Consider the following 16,383-nt stretch of genomic DNA (forward strand, 5'->3'; position numbering starts at 1 on the left):
CGCCGGTATAAAATTAAATTTTTGGTGAATAAAAATCCAATTTCGTTATCAAAAAAAAGACCAACGAAAATATGAATTTGTGATAATAAATCGATTACGATTTATTTCTGAGATGCGGTGAAGTGATAACAAGTTTAAGAGTATGGATCAGTCGACTAACCTCACTTGGAATTTTTGAAATTGAAATTCTCTGACACGGTTCGACCGATTAAAAATAGGCTCTGTCAGCCTACGCAGAACGATGGCAAAAATCGACTGACAGAGCCTTTTTTTAATCGGTCAAACTGTGTCAAAGAATTTTTATTTCGAAATTTGCAGCTATCTCTCTGGCACTCACGGTTGCGATATACCGACTGAGCCATCCTCTTAAAGTGAAGTGATAAGTTCAAAACATGGGAGCACGAAGAAACATGGAAAAAAAGTGCGTTGGAGATATGTGGAAAGTTCTTTATGATTGGAACCATGGAGCAGGGCACAAGAGAATCGTAGAGGAAGAGAAACAGCGAGAGGATCGTGGAAGAAGATTGAGAGCGCGAAGATCGCGGAGGAAAAAGGTAGGAAGAAGATCGAAGACCGTTCCTGTCAGAGTGAGTAACTACACCAACGATTTTTTTTCACAAATAAGTGCTATCTATAGTCTATTTGAATGTTCAAGATGAACGTCTGGTTGACATTTTGATATTTCATTGAAGTATTTTTTTTTTTTTTAACAATGAACCGTTTACAATTTGAAAAGAAAAAAGTCAATACGGCCATTATCGAAAAGTGTGAGGGTCAACAAGGGGGCGCACTGTACAATTTTGCTAAATAATTATGTGGCAAAATGTGGCCAAAAATAAGTGGTAGAAATGTCTTCTGGTAGACATTCTCTTAAATATTTATTTTCATGGACAGTCATTACGATTTTTACATTTATGAATAAAAATGTTTTGGTAGAGTTGATATGTGGTATAGTTGTGCAATTAAATTTTGGTACAGATGTTTTTGATAGAATTGATTTTTGGTAGAAATGCATTTGCCATTTCACGAAACTGTACTCGATTGTCAACAAAATTGAGAACCTCTGTTCTGTCGTCGAATCTTTCTTTATCAAAGAAAACGAACGTAGCAACATCTGTGCTACGGAACTAGAACCTAACGTTAAGCTAGGTTGAGTCCTAGTATTTTTTCCTTTCGGACAATTCCCCCCCCCCCTCCCCCCCCGGATTCCGTACACTTGCTAGCGCGCGTTGTTTATGAAAGTTTCGAGGTTAGAATACGGAACCGAATGACAATTACTTCGTTTCGTCGTACAAAAAGTTATCTCGGATAAATCGTTGACCAAAATGTCAGATGGTAAGTTGATGAATGTTTCTATCTTCCATTTGAACAAGTTAGAATTTGAAACGGGTGTGAAAATATGTGTGCCAGCGCTGTCAGTATCAACATCGAATATGTTATTCGCGTATTAATTCATAACATTGTTTTTCGAATATTCGACAGAGGAAGTGATAAGAAGAAGATTGCTGATAGACGGAGATGGTACGGGTGACGACCGTAGGATAAACGTGCTGCTTAAATCTTTTGTAAAATGGTCAACAAGTTCGGAGCCAGATCACAATACTCACGAGCGAATGTTGTCTCAATTGGCGCAATGTGAATTCGCACAGAGAAAATCAAGATTCGTATCGACAATGAGTAACGAAGAGCTCAGAAACTACGAAATAATGTCTAATCAAATTGATGTAGAAATTAAAGAAGCCATCAAAGATATTGAATTGACCAAAATCGAATTGCAGGAAGCTAAACAAATACGTAAAAATAGGATTGAATACGACGTTCTTGCAAAAGTAATTAATGAACAGCCGGACAGAAAAAAAACCAATTTGAAATTAGAAACTCTCCGGCAAGAACTTGATAGCCTGAAGGAAAAATCTGAACAATTGGAACACAAATTGACTATGCGAAGAAAACAATTCCATGTTCTTATATCCTCTATTCACTCGTTGCAAGGAATGTTAGACGAATCGGATGAGGAGATAATGGACGTCAGTCTTGAGAATTATGAAGAAAATGATACAGCTATGTCACCAAAAATGGTTGAATAATTGACAGGTATTGTTTCAACATTTGCGTTTTCTCTATATCTTTCCGCATAGTACCATCTTTTCCAGAAATTGCTTTTCTCACCTGTCGATTATATTTTACACATTAATTTCTACCCAGCCAATTACCTCCAATCAAATTCATTTATTGGCTTCATTTTTCATTAATAATACAGTCATTCATTAAATTTTATTTGTAAAACATAAAAAAATGAAATATAAAATTCTTAATATTAATTTGGTCATCTTCCCAACTTGATCTTAAGTTTGCTAGTCTTTGGCACATGTCTGATAGTTAGAGAAAGTCTCGTCCCTCGTTCAAGGACATCCCCATTGTGGTAATTGCCGGAACAAAGGTTTAAATTTTTTGTCTTTTGACTTGAAATGATATCGGTGTCACGTTCAGCTATTGAATGTAAATAATCGTGATACAGATTTTCCTGCAAGACCAAAAGACTTCTGGGTTCCAATAAAAAACTAAATTCTGGCTCTGTGACTTTCTTGTGTTCCTGAAAGAAAAAAAAGGAATAATTGCTTATTTGATCATTTTCAAATTTTCATGTGATTTCAGAAAATCTCACATCTTCTGTTTCCAAACGTTTGACGAATTCCAGTAGCGTATGCGATCCGCAGCTGATCGTTGTTACTATTGGATGGAAAAGAGGCCCATCCGAATGTCCCTTTGCAAACAAGAACCCATGTTTCATTGTAATTAATAAGTATTTATAAGCGACTTACAAAAATACAATTTATTCTTACCATTATTCCTTGACCTGGTAAATATTCATTTATCAACACATGATTTGGCAATTTTGTACTCTCAAAAATATTCAGTCTTCCTATTTTGTCCACGTATGTTTGGAGCCACTGAAGTAAGAAACTTTCTTCGTTAGAAGTCCAAAATCCAGATTATAGAAAAACAATTTTTTTCATCAAGTATTCACACTTTTCTTGAAGCATGAAGTTTGGAGAAGTAAAGCGAAGATGAAAAATTCATTTCATACATTCGGTATTTGTTCGGCTATCATGCCCTTAGGATGGGGTATTCCACCCCAATTTTGCAGTCTCCGGTGGCTTAATTGCGTCCATTTAGGTTGAGGTGCATCATTCACTCTTTTTATAATATCTCGTTCCTCCTCTTCGGTTATGAAGTTCGGAATGTATCGAGCTGAAGGTGGAACCTGTGAATAAAAAATTATTCAATGCGAAAGAAAAGGATTTTGGATGAAAAAAGTAACATAAATTGACCTTTTCGATGAGCATTGTAGAAAGTAAACAAACAGTGGACGTAAATCAGTGAATTTTGAGGTTAACAATGACCGTAGATTACAGCTGGAGGAGCTGGTTTGTTTGGTTTCGGTCTACAAATCTGGCGATTGAAATCAGATGGATACCCAATTTCGCACCTCCGTGAACCTAACCGACTAATTTTGAACCTCTGAATTTTTAAGCAGTCCGTCCTTTATCAGTACTTACGAATTTAACGATTAAAAAGTTCTTTAAAAATCCGTCGCAACCAGAAACTGCTTTTGAAAAAAATCAAATTCTCTCAATAATTCACCATAATTACGATAAATCGTTAAATAATAATAATTAATAGACATTTTTAAATAAAAATTAACCACTAGTTTCCAGAACTTATAGCGATTTTTTGAAGTTGGCAAACAAAAATCACCATGCATTCGCAATAAGTTCGTGATCGTAAATATATATTCATATTTTTCGTTAGCTCTTTGGGCAAGTGTGCTTACATTCGAGGAGCCGCGCTTTATATTTTTTTTTTCGTTCGCTATACGCTCTCACAAATTTAAAAATTCATGATATAACAAAATTCAACTAAAAATTAGCCATCTACACACGGATTTTTATTTTTTATTTTTCTATTTGACTAATTTTCCAACATAAGCATTGATTTTGATCCGACGAATACTGACAAGAGATCGACACTTATTAACACTGAAAAAGTCAGGAATACAAAATCAATCGATCCAATTCACGGAGGTCTGATTCTTACATGCCCTCTAACTTTGATTCCAGCACTTTTTTTATAAACTCATTTCGAGCCGCCACTTTGCAGACGCAGACGATTCTCTCGCTGTTATCATTCGTGGCAAGAGTAGTAGGGATGCCGGAGGAGGTGGTATTGTGATGTACCGTCGCCGTGCATCGCGCAGCCGTGCGGTCATTCCGACAAGTTAACGCAGTTACGAATGAGTGAAAGTTATATTGATAAACGAATAGATTTGAAAAAGATAAATACTATCATAAAGCAAAATGGTGTTATTGAACTTATTATTGTGGGGTTTGGCCCTCGTGATAATCGGGATCCTCGTGATGATAGGACGTCAAAAAATCTATTGGCGTTTGCGGAAAATTCCGTACATCGACGGTTATCCCGGTTTTGGAATTCTCGGGCCGATATTTTTCGGGCATAAATCCATGAACGACGTGGCCCAATATTGTTATAATTCGTGTCCAGGTTCCAAATATGTTGGTGCGATGGATTTCAATGATGCCGTATTGATAATAAAGGATCCGGAAATTGTGAGAGAAATAACGGTCAAGAGTTTCGATTATTTTTTAAATCATCAAAGTTTCGTTGACCCCGACTTCGATCCTTTGCTATCGAAAAATGTTTTCTCATTGACAGACGATCGTTGGCGTGAAATGAGAAGTACTTTGAGCCCGGCATTCACTGCCAGCAAAATGAAATATATGTTTCAACTCGTGTCCAAATGTTCGACTGATTTTGTACAGTACTTGACAAAACATCCTGAGATTATTATCGAAGATGTCGATCTCAAAGACGTGTACACGAGATACACGAACGACGTGATTGCAACGGCAGCCTTCGGCGTCAGCGTTAACTCGTTGGAGGACCGTGATAACGAGTTTTATTTGAACGGCAAAGACGCCACAAGTTTCGATGGTTTGGGTAGAAGCATCAAGTTCATCGGGGGCAGACTGTTCCCGAAGCTCATGCGCTCCATGGGACTAACCTTTCTCTCGCCCAAAGCTGACAAATTTTTCAAGACTTTGGTTTCCGATACGGTGAAAACGCGCGACGAAAAGGGCATCGTCCGACCCGATATGATTAATTTGTTGATGCAAGCCAGAGACAACGAACATGGCGTCGAAATGACGACAGACGATATAACAGCCCAAGCATTTATATTTTTCTTCGCCGGATTCGAAACGTCCGCTACTCTCATGTGCTTGACTTCGCACTTGCTGTCTCATCACCCGGAAATTCAAGATCGACTCAAGACAGAAATCGATTGCGTCTTGGAGGAAGAACAAGGAAACATCACTTACGACTCGCTCTCGCGGATGAAGTACCTGGACATGGTCATCTCGGAAACCCTCAGACTTTACCCACCGACACCCCTGACCGATCGAGTTTGCATAAAACCCTACGAACTTCCCGCACCTTTCGCCGAAAATTCTGAGCCTTTCGTCGTTCAACCGAAAACCATTCTTTGGGTTAATATTTTTGGCTTCCATCGCGATCCCAATTACTTTCCGAATCCTGACGTATTCGATCCCGAACGTTTCAACGACGAAAACAAAAATAATATAAAACCCTATACTTACATGCCGTTCGGATTGGGACCGAGGAAGTGCATCGGCGAGAGATTCGCGCTTATGGAAACCAAAATTCTTATCGTTCAACTTTTGCGTCATTTCGTTTTCAAAGCCTCCGATAAAACTACGAAATATTTTAACTTTTCGAAAAAGTCATTCGACATGGTCCCTGAAAGCGGATTCTGGATGAGATTGGAAAAACGCGAGTAAAATAAAAAAACGTCAAGTTCGATCGCGCACAAGCCCGTCGTCTCGGACCGATTGTTTCTATTATCCCGGATGCTCTTTATTCACATTTATTTGACAATGTTGTCAGAAATTTTCAAAATTCATTAGCAAAATTGTTTGTTTTTATTTTTATTTTCTAACCTATCCTCTACCACTTTCACCTCACTTTTATTTTCACACACACTGCATCTCACGTGATTTTATGTTCGATGTACAACCATCAAGATTTCGAAATTCAGAGTTCTTCATTTGACTTTGCCACAGCTAGACAAAGAATCTAACAAAGAATTATAAATTCATGTCATTGTGCAACGTTGATTAAAGTCTTCTTTTTTGTTTGTGGTTTGATCGGTTTTAACCCTTCGAGTGCACACTTATTGCGTCATCCATATGCTTATGGGGTCAAAACGATCCAGTGTGCACTTTGAGGGCCATGTGATGTTGATTGAAATAAATGCTGCTACGAATTTTGTTTCGGTATCCCGCTCCGCTCAGGCCTCCCTCTAGCAACAGTGCGGACGCGGGAGAGTGGGGGGAGGACGTTATACTTCAGTGAGTTTAGCGGTCGCCATTTTGACCTTGGTTGACATTAGTTCAACGCCAGCATCGTTATCGCAGCGCTCCTTACGGAGCGAATGGGATAAACGTCAACGTTAACGCATATTCCTTCATTCGATGTATTCTCTCGTCTGAAAATTCTCAGTTTAAATAAACGTCGATGAGACAGGAAAAAAGCAATTAGTCGCGCCATTAGAGCAGAAATTCTACTGTACTTTGCGAACGCGACACCGCGCGCTGCGATCGAATAATAGTTTTTAAAACGTGTGTTGATCCGACAGTTGAGCAAATTGGAATGGGAGTGGAGCACGAAAAAAATAAATAAAACGGTCGGTAACGCAACCGTACGATCAGTGCTGGGAAGTTCGGTGATTGTTGACGAGTAAAATTTTAATAAACAAATAAATTTGGATAAAATACAAAATTTTCGTGAAGCATAATGGTTTTGCTAAGCCTGCTGTTGTGGGGCTTGGCCCTCGTGATAATCGGTCTTCTCGTAATGATTGGACGTCAAATAATCTATTGGCGTTTGCGGGAGATTCCTTACGTCGACGTTTACCCAGTGATCGGAATGTTCGGACCACTGTTTTTCCGGCGTAAATCGTTGGTCGAATTGGCAGATTATTATTATCACTTGTGTCCAGGATCGAAATATTATGGTATGATGGATTTTAATGAGCCGACATTGATGATAAAAGATCCTGAAATTCTGAAGGAAATAACGGTCAAGAGTTTCGATTATTTTTTAAATCATCGCTCTTTCGTCGAGCCCGAATTCGATCCTTTGTTGTCGAAGAATATATTCTCGTTGAAAGACGACCGTTGGCGGGAAATGAGAAGTACGTTGAGCCCGGCATTCACTGCTAGCAAAATGAAATTCATGTTTCAATTGGTGTGCCAATGCTCGCTCGATTTTATACAGTACATAAAAAAACATCCCGAAATGACAATGGAAGATTTGGATCTCAAAGACGTTTACACGAGATACACGAACGACGTTATAGCGACCGCAGCGTTCGGCGTCAGTGTGAACTCGTTGGAGAATCGCGACAATGAGTTTTATCTCAACGGTAAAGATGCCAGCAGCTTCGATGGTCTGGGTAAATTCATCAGGGTTATCGGGGGCAGATTATTCCCGAAATTATTGCGCTTTCTCGGGCTAACTTTTCTCTCCCCTAAAGCTGACAAATTCTTCAAGACTTTGGTTTACGATACGGTGAAAACGCGCGATGAAAAGGGCATTGTTCGACCCGACATGATACACTTGTTGATGCAAGCCAGAGACAACGAACGCGGCATCGATGTAACAACCGATGATATCACAGCCCAAGCATTCATCTTCTTTTTTGCTGGATTCGAAACCACCTCTCGCGTCATGTGTTTAACCTCACATTTGCTGTCGTATCACCCCGAAATTCAAGATCGATTGAGGACAGAAATCGATAGCGTTCTCGGGGGAGAAGAAGGAAACGTGACTTATGAATCGCTCGCGCAAATGACCTACCTGGATATGGTACTTTCGGAAAGTCTCAGACTTTTTCCACCGACGCCTATAATGGATCGAGTTTGTGTTAAACCCTATGAACTCCCGGCACCTTCCGCCAAAAATTCTAAACCGTTCGTCGTTCAACCGAAAACTATTATTTGGATGAATATTTACGGCTTTCATCACGATCCCAATTATTTTCCAAATCCCGAAACATTCGATCCTGAACGATTCAGCGAAGAAAACAAAAACAACATAGTACCCTACACTTACATGCCGTTTGGATTGGGACCGAGAAAGTGCATCGGCGAGAGATTTGCTCTCATGGAAATAAAGATTCTTATTGTCCAACTCTTGCGGCATTTTGTATTGAAACCGTCCGAAAAAACTACCAAAGACATCACTTTTTCGAAAAAGTCGTTTGATTTGAATCCTGAAAGAGGATTTTGGACGAGATTGGAAGCGCGTCAATGAATTCGCGGAGAGAACACTTTCGTAAAAATTGTTTTTTTTTTTTCACTTTTTCATCACATTATTTCAACTTGAATAAAAAAAATCTGTTGGACGATTTTTCAAAAATTTATCCTTCCTTCCCTTCCATGACAATTTTAGCCTCGCTCGCGCCCACTCCTGATTCGATTTTTTTACGTGAGCATTTACGCATATTTATCCGCGGAGGATTCGCATGCTACAAAGTTATATTACGTCGCACGCCTGAATATTTTTATCTGTGACGGCACTGTAGCTCTAGGCTTCGATTACATAAGGTCTTTTGATGTTTTTTTCCGACGCATGCACTCTGTCTTGCTTGTTCAGTCGACTGGACCATCGCATAGCTCGATTGAGTGGGTAGTTCGTCAATATAGCAGTTTGTTTATCATCCGCTAAAAATTAACCGATGACTGAACTTTGGACCAAGTTCCCGAAGAGCGTCGAGAACCCTCGAGTATATCCTCATAAAAATATGTTTTGGGTTCAGAAGTGAATGTTAATTGCACTAGTATATTGATAATTATGGAAAATACTCAGTTAAATACATTTTGAGAAATATTTTAATGGCCGGGATGCAATGGAATGAATAACGTAAATAAAACGAAGATATTTTTATTTTGATTAAATTATATCCGAATTTTTTAATTTAGGTTTATAAAAACGAATGTATTTTACTCGATCCAATAAAAAAACAGTATTTTTTTGGCTACCGTACATTGCCTCATCGTCCCACCCTGTACAACGACGTAGTTTATGGGAGGTTAGGGAGGGGTTCCATATCGTTGTCTGCCGCAGCCAATCGGAGCCTTTGTTGATTTCAGTTCAGCGCCGTCTCCCTCACCGATCAAACCGGACAAACGTCAAACATTTTTTTCTGTATATATTTTTTTATTTAAAATACGTTCTTTTGACACGTTCTGTCCTGACAAAAATTTAAATCATGATAATAAAATAGAATATAAATTAGTAAACTAGTTGAAAAATTCAATTGGTTTTTACAGCATTGTAGTGGATCTAATGAATAGTTTTCTTCACTCGGACGAAAGTTTATTGATTGACTGGGGGTATGTTGTGTTCGTGTTTTGATAAAAGGTAGAAGGGGATAATTAATTCAAGTTCGATCGTACAGATATGATCGAATTTCAGAGTCCCTTCATACACGTAATTGCTTCGTAAGGTACTAGCAAATGAATTGATACGAAACATTACTATGGATCACGTGCAGGTACTTATTCTACAAATTCCTAATTATATTACTGTTAATATTACAATACCACATAGTTTGGAGGGAAAAATTCACATGTGAATACTTCTCACGCCTTCATCACCTGCAACATATTTCAGGATCCATCAATCCCTAAGAACGGAGCTTCCATTGAATTGTCTGAAACTAATCAAAATAGACTTCTCAACGCAAGGCAGAGCAGGTTGACAAAGGACATAATCGACGCAGCACCCACCGACCGTGAAATTCCAAGGTTTTTGCAAGATGATTTGGAAGAAGTGCTCGGTATTTCTCATTCGGATAAACCTTCCAGCTTTCAATCGAAGTTAGTAACTTTATGTTTTCTTTGGAAATTCAAATTATCTGTATGCATTGATATACAACAAATTTCTTGCGAGCAGCAGAAATATTTAGGTTTCATTGTGTTTCTATTGTCATCTACAGAGGAGTACAAACTCGGATCAGTGGAGTTCGAACGATTTCCAACATTTTGTACACCAATGATTTTGGGCATCCGGTGACGGTGATGAATCCTTCGATGACTCCTAGAGATCCATCCTCGTGTATCTCCTACAGTTCGGAACTGATTTTAACACGATCTCATTTGTACAACGTCCATTGTAACTATGAAAAATTGAAATCACGTTTTCACAAGTTGCATCAAGATTATTACAAGCTGTTGCGAGTTACCGGTGAATTGACAATGGCATTGGATAATTCAGCCCGTGGTCACCACGTCGACTTGCCCAGCACACTCAAATCTTGCATGAATATTTATCCTGATCTCTTTCATAACAATGTTCGTGACGATAATACAGAGGTTTGTATTTTTTCATCCAGAAAAATATACAAAAAGTTTGAACAATCCTGTAGAATCTAATATTCAAAAAAATTTGTTTGACTCAAGAAATTTATTGGATTACAGATAAAATCTATAAAATCAGAGATCGAATTGCAGCAGCACGATCTAACAGCATCGAAGCAGCCAATCCTCGGAATTGCGCCAGTTTCATCGAAACAATTGGATTTCAAAAAAATAAAGCTGCATCTCATCAACGCCAACGTCAAAACGAAATTATTGCTCCTACAGGCTCTACGATGGGTAAAATGATTTATTCGTTGAACAACAAAAAATTGATATTCTGAATATCCCCTATGACGTTCTCACTGAGTGATTGAAATTTTGAATATTCCTACAGAAAATAACTTTGAGTCAACCAGCTGAGAGGGACGAAGCAGTCCACGAATATACGAGCAGTGATTTGATGGGAATTCATGGGCAAATTGCGAACGACAGTGGGAAATCAATTTTGCCTTATTTGCTTATTCCTCTCGATGTTGTTTTGCCCCATCCACTGCAACAGTCTACGGCAAGGTTGCTCAACACCCTGGCTTCGCTTCGCTGTGGTCGAGATTATTTATCAGTTGGTCCTGCGGTGTTGAATGTGGTAAGAAAAAATATAATTTTGATTAAGAAGTTCCAAAGAAATTGGGATTTTTCACTTTTGTCATTTTACGAATTTTTGTTTCGACAATTACAGTCGATCGCATTAAATTTTTGTTACTTCAGTCAAACTGACGTTTGCAAAAAATGAATAATGAGATTTCCATTGCTTCAGGTAATTCAGTGTTTAGACACCGCAAAAGCTGAGACCGTTGACGCGTTTACGTGCGATATGATTCTCGCCATGTTACAAAAAATGTCTCTCCGCCGGCAGCAAAGATTGTACATGATTTCAATGGGCCTCGTCGAATGGCTGATTTATCATCTGCGAGCCGAGAGTAAAAGTATTGGAACTTACAGGCTCGAATACACGACTGCACTTTTAATGAATTTGTCGTTGCATCGTGAGGCCCAAGTGCGAGCTTCGACCATGACTACTCTCGTTCTTTCCACTTTGACTGAACTTTTGTCTTCGTCCCACGTACCTGTAAGTTTGAATTTCGTATCAAAATACTGACAGAATATTAGAATTGTAATTTTTGTAATGCTTTCAACGAAAATACTTCAGAAATGAAAATTTTCCAGTTTCGATATAAAAATAAGCAACATTTTAACAAACACTTAATCGAGGAACAATATTCAGGCTCTACCTTACATCAACGGAACTTTGAACAATTTCCTTGCGAATCGAACGATCAACGAGGAAGCCAAAAAAATGGGTCTCGATGCCGTGCTCGAGTACCACAGGAAACGTAACTCGGGGGAAATTCGACGACATTTGGATTACATTTTGAACAGACTGAGGCGTCATTCCGAGGATTCTATCGAGGACAATAACGTAATGGAGGATGACGACAAAGTAAGAATTCAATTTTGAATTCGCTTCCAATGAACTTTCTGCTAGAAAATGCCTGGAAAAACTGTTGATTTTTATGTGCAGGAACAATTGGACGTTTTAGAAAACGAATTGGACGATTTGGATCCGGTTAAAGTACACGCTGGCGAATTATTCGGAGAAGCTTTGCTCGCAACTTGTTATTCAGTCTCTCCCAATATCACGAATGTTCTATCCACACGCGACGATCATCTTATTACGAGCTTATCGAGATTGTCGAACGGTGAACTTCCAGAATCTAGTCATCCGCAGTCTGACGAAGTTTCCAAAGCATCTTTCGAGTCTTCAACTCAGGAGAAAATCATGTCGCCGAGGTACGAATAAACTTTCTCATTCCATCTCGAAGTGAGGATTTTTCATTAATTGAAGATTCTTCTGAGCGGTATCGAACTCATGAAACGGCGAAAATCTTTATTTTCCAATTTTTCCAATTCAGCGGTAGATTTTTAGAAATGAAAATAAAAAATAGTCATTACGATTAACAATGATGTCGAAATTTAGCATGCATTTGACGAGAATGACTCCAGCGAGTCGAAATTTAACGCGCAAAAACACGAAGCCCTTGAAAGTCGTTGAGTGTTCTGAGAAACTTGAGAATATGAAAGATCAATCGGAAATGACGGTGGACCAGAGCGTAGAAACTATTTACGGTTACGAAAATTCTTCGGAATCCGAAATGGATGTTGGTACCGAAGATTCACGTATTTCCCACAGCACTCGAGCCAGTTCTGTCCATTCTTATATGAACGAGCGATTCAAGTTCGTAAAATCATTGATTCCCATGGAATCGTCCAAAATCATTAATGTTACGTTTTTCAAAGTTCAAGTAATTTATCGATTTTTGTACAGGGATGGCGAAGCGACTGCAGTCAAATCCGCGACGACTTGGATTTCTGCCTATGAAAACAGCCCGGAAGGTACGTCGAGTCACGAAAAAGTGCTGCAGAGCGTAGATGAAAAATTGTCGTGAAAAGTTTTGTCTCTTGGAGAAAATTGATAAATTTCATATTTATTTTTCAGTCGACGATAAGACGAGCAGTATAGCTTCGCTGTGAGTGTCCAAATTTTTCATTGCGCTAGTCCTTATTTTTGGTTTCGTTGCTGCATGGATTTGCAATAAACTGTTGACTGGTGTCTGGCTCAAAATTTCAGCGCTTGTTTTGTGAGTTTTTTTTTTTCTGTCGTGCGTTTAGTTCTTTCTACCAATTTTATGTTCTTTCCGGGGATAAAAATATTTCGATTTTTTCGTATTTACAGAAGTGCCGAAAAGTCTGGAGTGAGCGATACAAACGAAGAATCAAAATTGAGGGAAAAAGTTGAGCAGAATGACGAAGACGACGCTTTCGTTTCGAAGCCTCGGATCACAAGGACTCCACCGCATTCAGCTGTGATAAGAAATTTCAGACCTTCCTATGAAGTCACCATGGAAAGTAAAGATTACGAAAGTTAATGAACTTTCATCTTGTAAATACCTAACGAGTGCCTTTTCAATCCAATAAAAATGGGACACTTTTCTTGACGCGGTGTCAACTAATTTCAGGTCTCAATCTACTTTTATCCAAATATTTATAACTGGGAATGAGAAAGACCGTCGAAATATAAATAATTTTTATTTTTCAATCCCATCGATAACGCTGAATATCAAGCGGCTCTCTCAACGCTCGCAGAAACTCGAGTTTCCTTTGAAAGTACATGAAACCTTGGAATGTTTTGGGTCTCGAGCTCATCATATATTTCCAAGTATAAAAAATCACTCAACACCTACAATTAGAAATAAACATGAACCAAATAAATAAATACGAAAAGTGGGAGATGGAAAGATCACACGGTACGTTCAACGTCCACGAAAATGAGAGGAAACGAGATATTCACAGAAAACTGAAAATAGAGGAAGCGAGATTGCTGTTGGAATTGGAGGAAGCGGAAGAAGGACTGCTGTAACTATTCGGGGAAGAGTAGCCGCCGGCGAAGCTCGGTGGCCCGTGGCTACTGGCCGATGCGGCGAGGTTTCTCATTTTGTATCCAGAGTTGGACGAGCCAAACATGAGGTTGGGGAAGCTGTGATGGTCGCCGGAGGCGAACATATGAGGCGAGTGGTGTCCGCCGCCGCCGCTGGATTCTTTGACGAAGATGATTTTTCCACTGGGTCCGCCGCTGCCTCGAGGATAAGGGCTGCTGCCAGGGAAATATCCGGGAGGGGAGGGTCCTCGAGAGGTGTATGCCGGAAGGTGGTTAGAACCGGAGGTGAAGATGTGATGGTTCGGGGAGCCCCGGTGAGGTCCGTGCGGAATATAATTGCTCGGGCCGTGCATGTTCGCGAGGAAGCTCTTCAGGGATTGAGCCGATGGGTAGTTGGCCGGTCCCGATGAAATACCGGGATGTTGGTTCATTTCCGAAGGATAAGAGGAAGAAGAGGATAGTGGAGAAGAAATCGGACGGTGGTTGCCCCCAGAGAAGCTGATTCCGGGGCTCGACGAGTAAGAGCCCGCTCCATGGGCTTGGATTTGCCCCTGAGTTGGATGAGTCCCTCCGGAAGAGGTGTAAGCGGCCGCTTTCGGGCCGGAAATCCCATACGAAACGTACGAGTTGCCCGGCCGCGAGGATCCCGGGGAAGAGTACTCGCCGCGTTCCCCTCCCAACGAAAATCCTCCGGAGCCGTGTCCTCCCAGGGAAGAATCCGAGTACTCCGGCAAGCTCGACGCCCCGTGCTGGCTCACACCGCTTCCGGACGTTCCTGCCGACGCGTAACCGCTCAGACTCCCAGAAGACGAGCCTCCGGTCGTATAACTCGCTCCAACCAGCTCAGAAGTGCTGCCGCCCTGGCTTCCGAGATCCGACGAATAAGACGAGCCCAGGGCCTGACTGCCCCCCGAATTTCCACTAGCTTGGTAGCTCACGTGACTCCCGACGAGCCCGGGGTCACCGTAGCCACCGGAATCGCTGCCGTAACTACTCCCCGTCGTCGACGAGTACCCCGAGCCCCCTCCTCCCCCCGAACCAATCCCCGAGTACCGATGAGAACTCAGATTCTCGCTGTAGTCACCCTGCGAATCTTTCACACCGACGAAGCCCCCCGTCGTCCTGTAACTTCCGCTGTAATCCTGACCTCGACTCCCACTCGCCGTCGAGACCGTGTATCCTGCAAGAAAAATCCAATATTTTTTACTATTCCGAGGAAAATTCAATTTCAAATACTCCGCGCCCTCAGCCCCGTGGGCTTCCGGGCCCCTTAAAACTTTCCTCCTAAGAAAAAGCGACTTCGAAGCTCCCCCCATCCGGCTGACCTCGCTCCAACCATGAGAAATACAGTCTCCTTCGATCCGACGATTTAACTACATTCAGGATGTTGATTAGTCCATTAAAAAACGCGTAAATAAATAATAACTCAAATGGACATTAATCGAGGAGCTCTGGAAGAATCTGCCTCGATAAGAAAGTTAATGACTCGGCTCTTATACGCATATGAAAGTCGACGAACATCCTAAGTGCGTATAAGCATCACTGACCATGAAAAACTCACTCTAGGTCAAGCCAGTTTCCACTTAAACTAAAAGTACGTGTTACGAAGCGCGCGCGCGCGCGCGCGCGCTCGCTCGCTCGCGATCGCCGATGCAGTTTGAGGAGAAAGTACAACGCGCTCTTGGCAATGATCGCGCTTCAGTTATTGTTCTGCTCACTGCCCCCATCCTCTCCGACGTGCACTTTTTATCTCTTCCTCGTAGCCTTTGATGAGCTGCTCCCCCCGCACACCAATAACACCAGCGACTACGATTTGTGTGGCTATCGCTGTGCCTTTTTTATCCAGCACAAAACACCTGGTACACGGACTATTGAGCATGTGTGTCATGCATAACTGCATATTCTTTGAAGAAAGTGGAACACTTGTTCTACCAGTTGCATCTTGCCCATTAACTGGGCTAACGTTTATCAAATCCTTACGGTACTGTTCCCCAACTGTTTTTTTTGCCCTATCGCCACCCGCATTTATTCCTCCTCGGACGGAACTCGTCCGAGCTATTGTTTAAACGAACGATCGATACTCAGCGATGCCACTTTGCTGACAGGTCGTCATTGATCGAGTCATTCGTTGGTCAAAATTTATGCGGATGTGTTGAGAGAAATGTTGAACTTTTTTCGCATTTTTTAAGCGGTAAATATTTTGTCGAAAGTAGTTTAGCAAGTTGCGAGATGTTTGACATTTTTATTGTAAATTCGTTGAAAATTCGGGAAGTTAGGCGTATTTGAACGGAGACGATTAATCGTTAATTGATTTTTTTGGAATTTTACGACTCGAGGGACTAAAGTGATATTTTCCTTTCGATCGTATTCGTTAAATGTTTTCGCTAAATAATTCGTGAGTGATATGGAATAAAATTTTGGAAAAAT

General features: G+C 40.6%; 6 protein-coding genes across 11 annotated transcripts; 4 read left to right on the forward strand and 2 right to left on the reverse strand.

The window, feature by feature from the left end:
* The first annotated feature begins 1,206 nt into the window (after positions 1–1,206).
* Positions 1,207–2,848, forward strand: thoc7 (THO complex 7). Its single transcript, XM_043427282.1, has 3 exons — positions 1,207–1,335; positions 1,483–2,094; positions 2,656–2,848. The coding sequence occupies exons 1-2, from the start codon at positions 1,326–1,328 to the stop codon at positions 2,085–2,087; spliced, it is 615 nt and encodes a 204-aa protein (XP_043283217.1). The 5' UTR covers positions 1,207–1,325; the 3' UTR covers positions 2,088–2,094; positions 2,656–2,848.
* Positions 2,210–4,182, reverse strand: LOC122415293 (alpha-ketoglutarate-dependent dioxygenase alkB homolog 6). 3 transcript variants are annotated; one of them, XM_043427280.1, is made up of 5 exons: positions 4,099–4,182; positions 3,031–3,265; positions 2,844–2,951; positions 2,666–2,764; positions 2,210–2,593 (listed from the first exon to the last, which is right to left on the reverse strand). In XM_043427280.1, exons 2-5 carry the CDS (start codon positions 3,088–3,090, stop codon positions 2,327–2,329), a joined length of 534 nt encoding a protein of 177 aa, XP_043283215.1. In that variant the 5' UTR covers positions 3,091–3,265; positions 4,099–4,182; the 3' UTR covers positions 2,210–2,326. The 3 variants fall into 3 exon arrangements, with proteins under 3 accessions (XP_043283215.1, XP_043283214.1, XP_043283213.1); XM_043427279.1 differs by lacking the exon at positions 4,099–4,182 and adding an exon at positions 3,836–4,088; XM_043427278.1 differs by lacking the exon at positions 4,099–4,182 and adding an exon at positions 3,333–3,549 and having other exon boundaries at positions 3,089–3,265.
* A 38-nt stretch (positions 4,183–4,220) lies between these two features.
* LOC122415292 (cytochrome P450 9e2-like) lies at positions 4,221–6,010 on the forward strand. Its single transcript, XM_043427277.1, has one exon. The coding sequence runs from the start codon at positions 4,359–4,361 to the stop codon at positions 5,877–5,879; it is 1,521 nt and encodes a 506-aa protein (XP_043283212.1). The 5' UTR covers positions 4,221–4,358; the 3' UTR covers positions 5,880–6,010.
* A 135-nt stretch (positions 6,011–6,145) lies between these two features.
* LOC122415291 (cytochrome P450 9e2-like) lies at positions 6,146–9,135 on the forward strand. The gene has a single exon (XM_043427276.1). The coding sequence runs from the start codon at positions 6,895–6,897 to the stop codon at positions 8,413–8,415; it is 1,521 nt and encodes a 506-aa protein (XP_043283211.1). The 5' UTR covers positions 6,146–6,894; the 3' UTR covers positions 8,416–9,135.
* A 114-nt stretch (positions 9,136–9,249) lies between these two features.
* Positions 9,250–13,516, forward strand: LOC122415290 (lisH domain-containing protein ARMC9-like). 4 transcript variants are annotated; one of them, XM_043427274.1, is made up of 13 exons: positions 9,250–9,497; positions 9,580–9,658; positions 9,778–9,983; positions 10,103–10,478; positions 10,584–10,760; positions 10,858–11,106; positions 11,278–11,589; positions 11,746–11,961; positions 12,043–12,311; positions 12,499–12,756; positions 12,847–12,914; positions 13,018–13,048; positions 13,255–13,516. In XM_043427274.1, exons 2-13 carry the CDS (start codon positions 9,644–9,646, stop codon positions 13,445–13,447), a joined length of 2,370 nt encoding a protein of 789 aa, XP_043283209.1. In that variant the 5' UTR covers positions 9,250–9,497; positions 9,580–9,643; the 3' UTR covers positions 13,448–13,516. The 4 variants fall into 4 exon arrangements, 3 of the variants coding, with proteins under 3 accessions (XP_043283209.1, XP_043283207.1, XP_043283210.1); XM_043427272.1 differs by having other exon boundaries at positions 9,250–9,309; positions 9,435–9,658; XR_006261891.1 differs by having other exon boundaries at positions 9,250–9,658; positions 13,018–13,159; positions 13,255–13,395.
* Positions 13,517–13,865: 349 nt separating this feature from the next.
* On the reverse strand, positions 13,866–15,844 carry LOC122415265 (hornerin-like). Its single transcript, XM_043427250.1, has 2 exons — positions 15,748–15,844; positions 13,866–15,136 (listed from the first exon to the last, which is right to left on the reverse strand). The coding sequence occupies exons 1-2, from the start codon at positions 15,842–15,844 to the stop codon at positions 13,866–13,868; spliced, it is 1,368 nt and encodes a 455-aa protein (XP_043283185.1).
* Between the last annotated feature and the right edge of the window lie 539 nt (positions 15,845–16,383).

The sequence above is a fragment of the Venturia canescens genome, chromosome 8, assembly GCF_019457755.1.
Source record: "Venturia canescens isolate UGA chromosome 8, ASM1945775v1, whole genome shotgun sequence".
NCBI lineage: Eukaryota > Metazoa > Arthropoda > Insecta > Hymenoptera > Ichneumonidae > Venturia > Venturia canescens.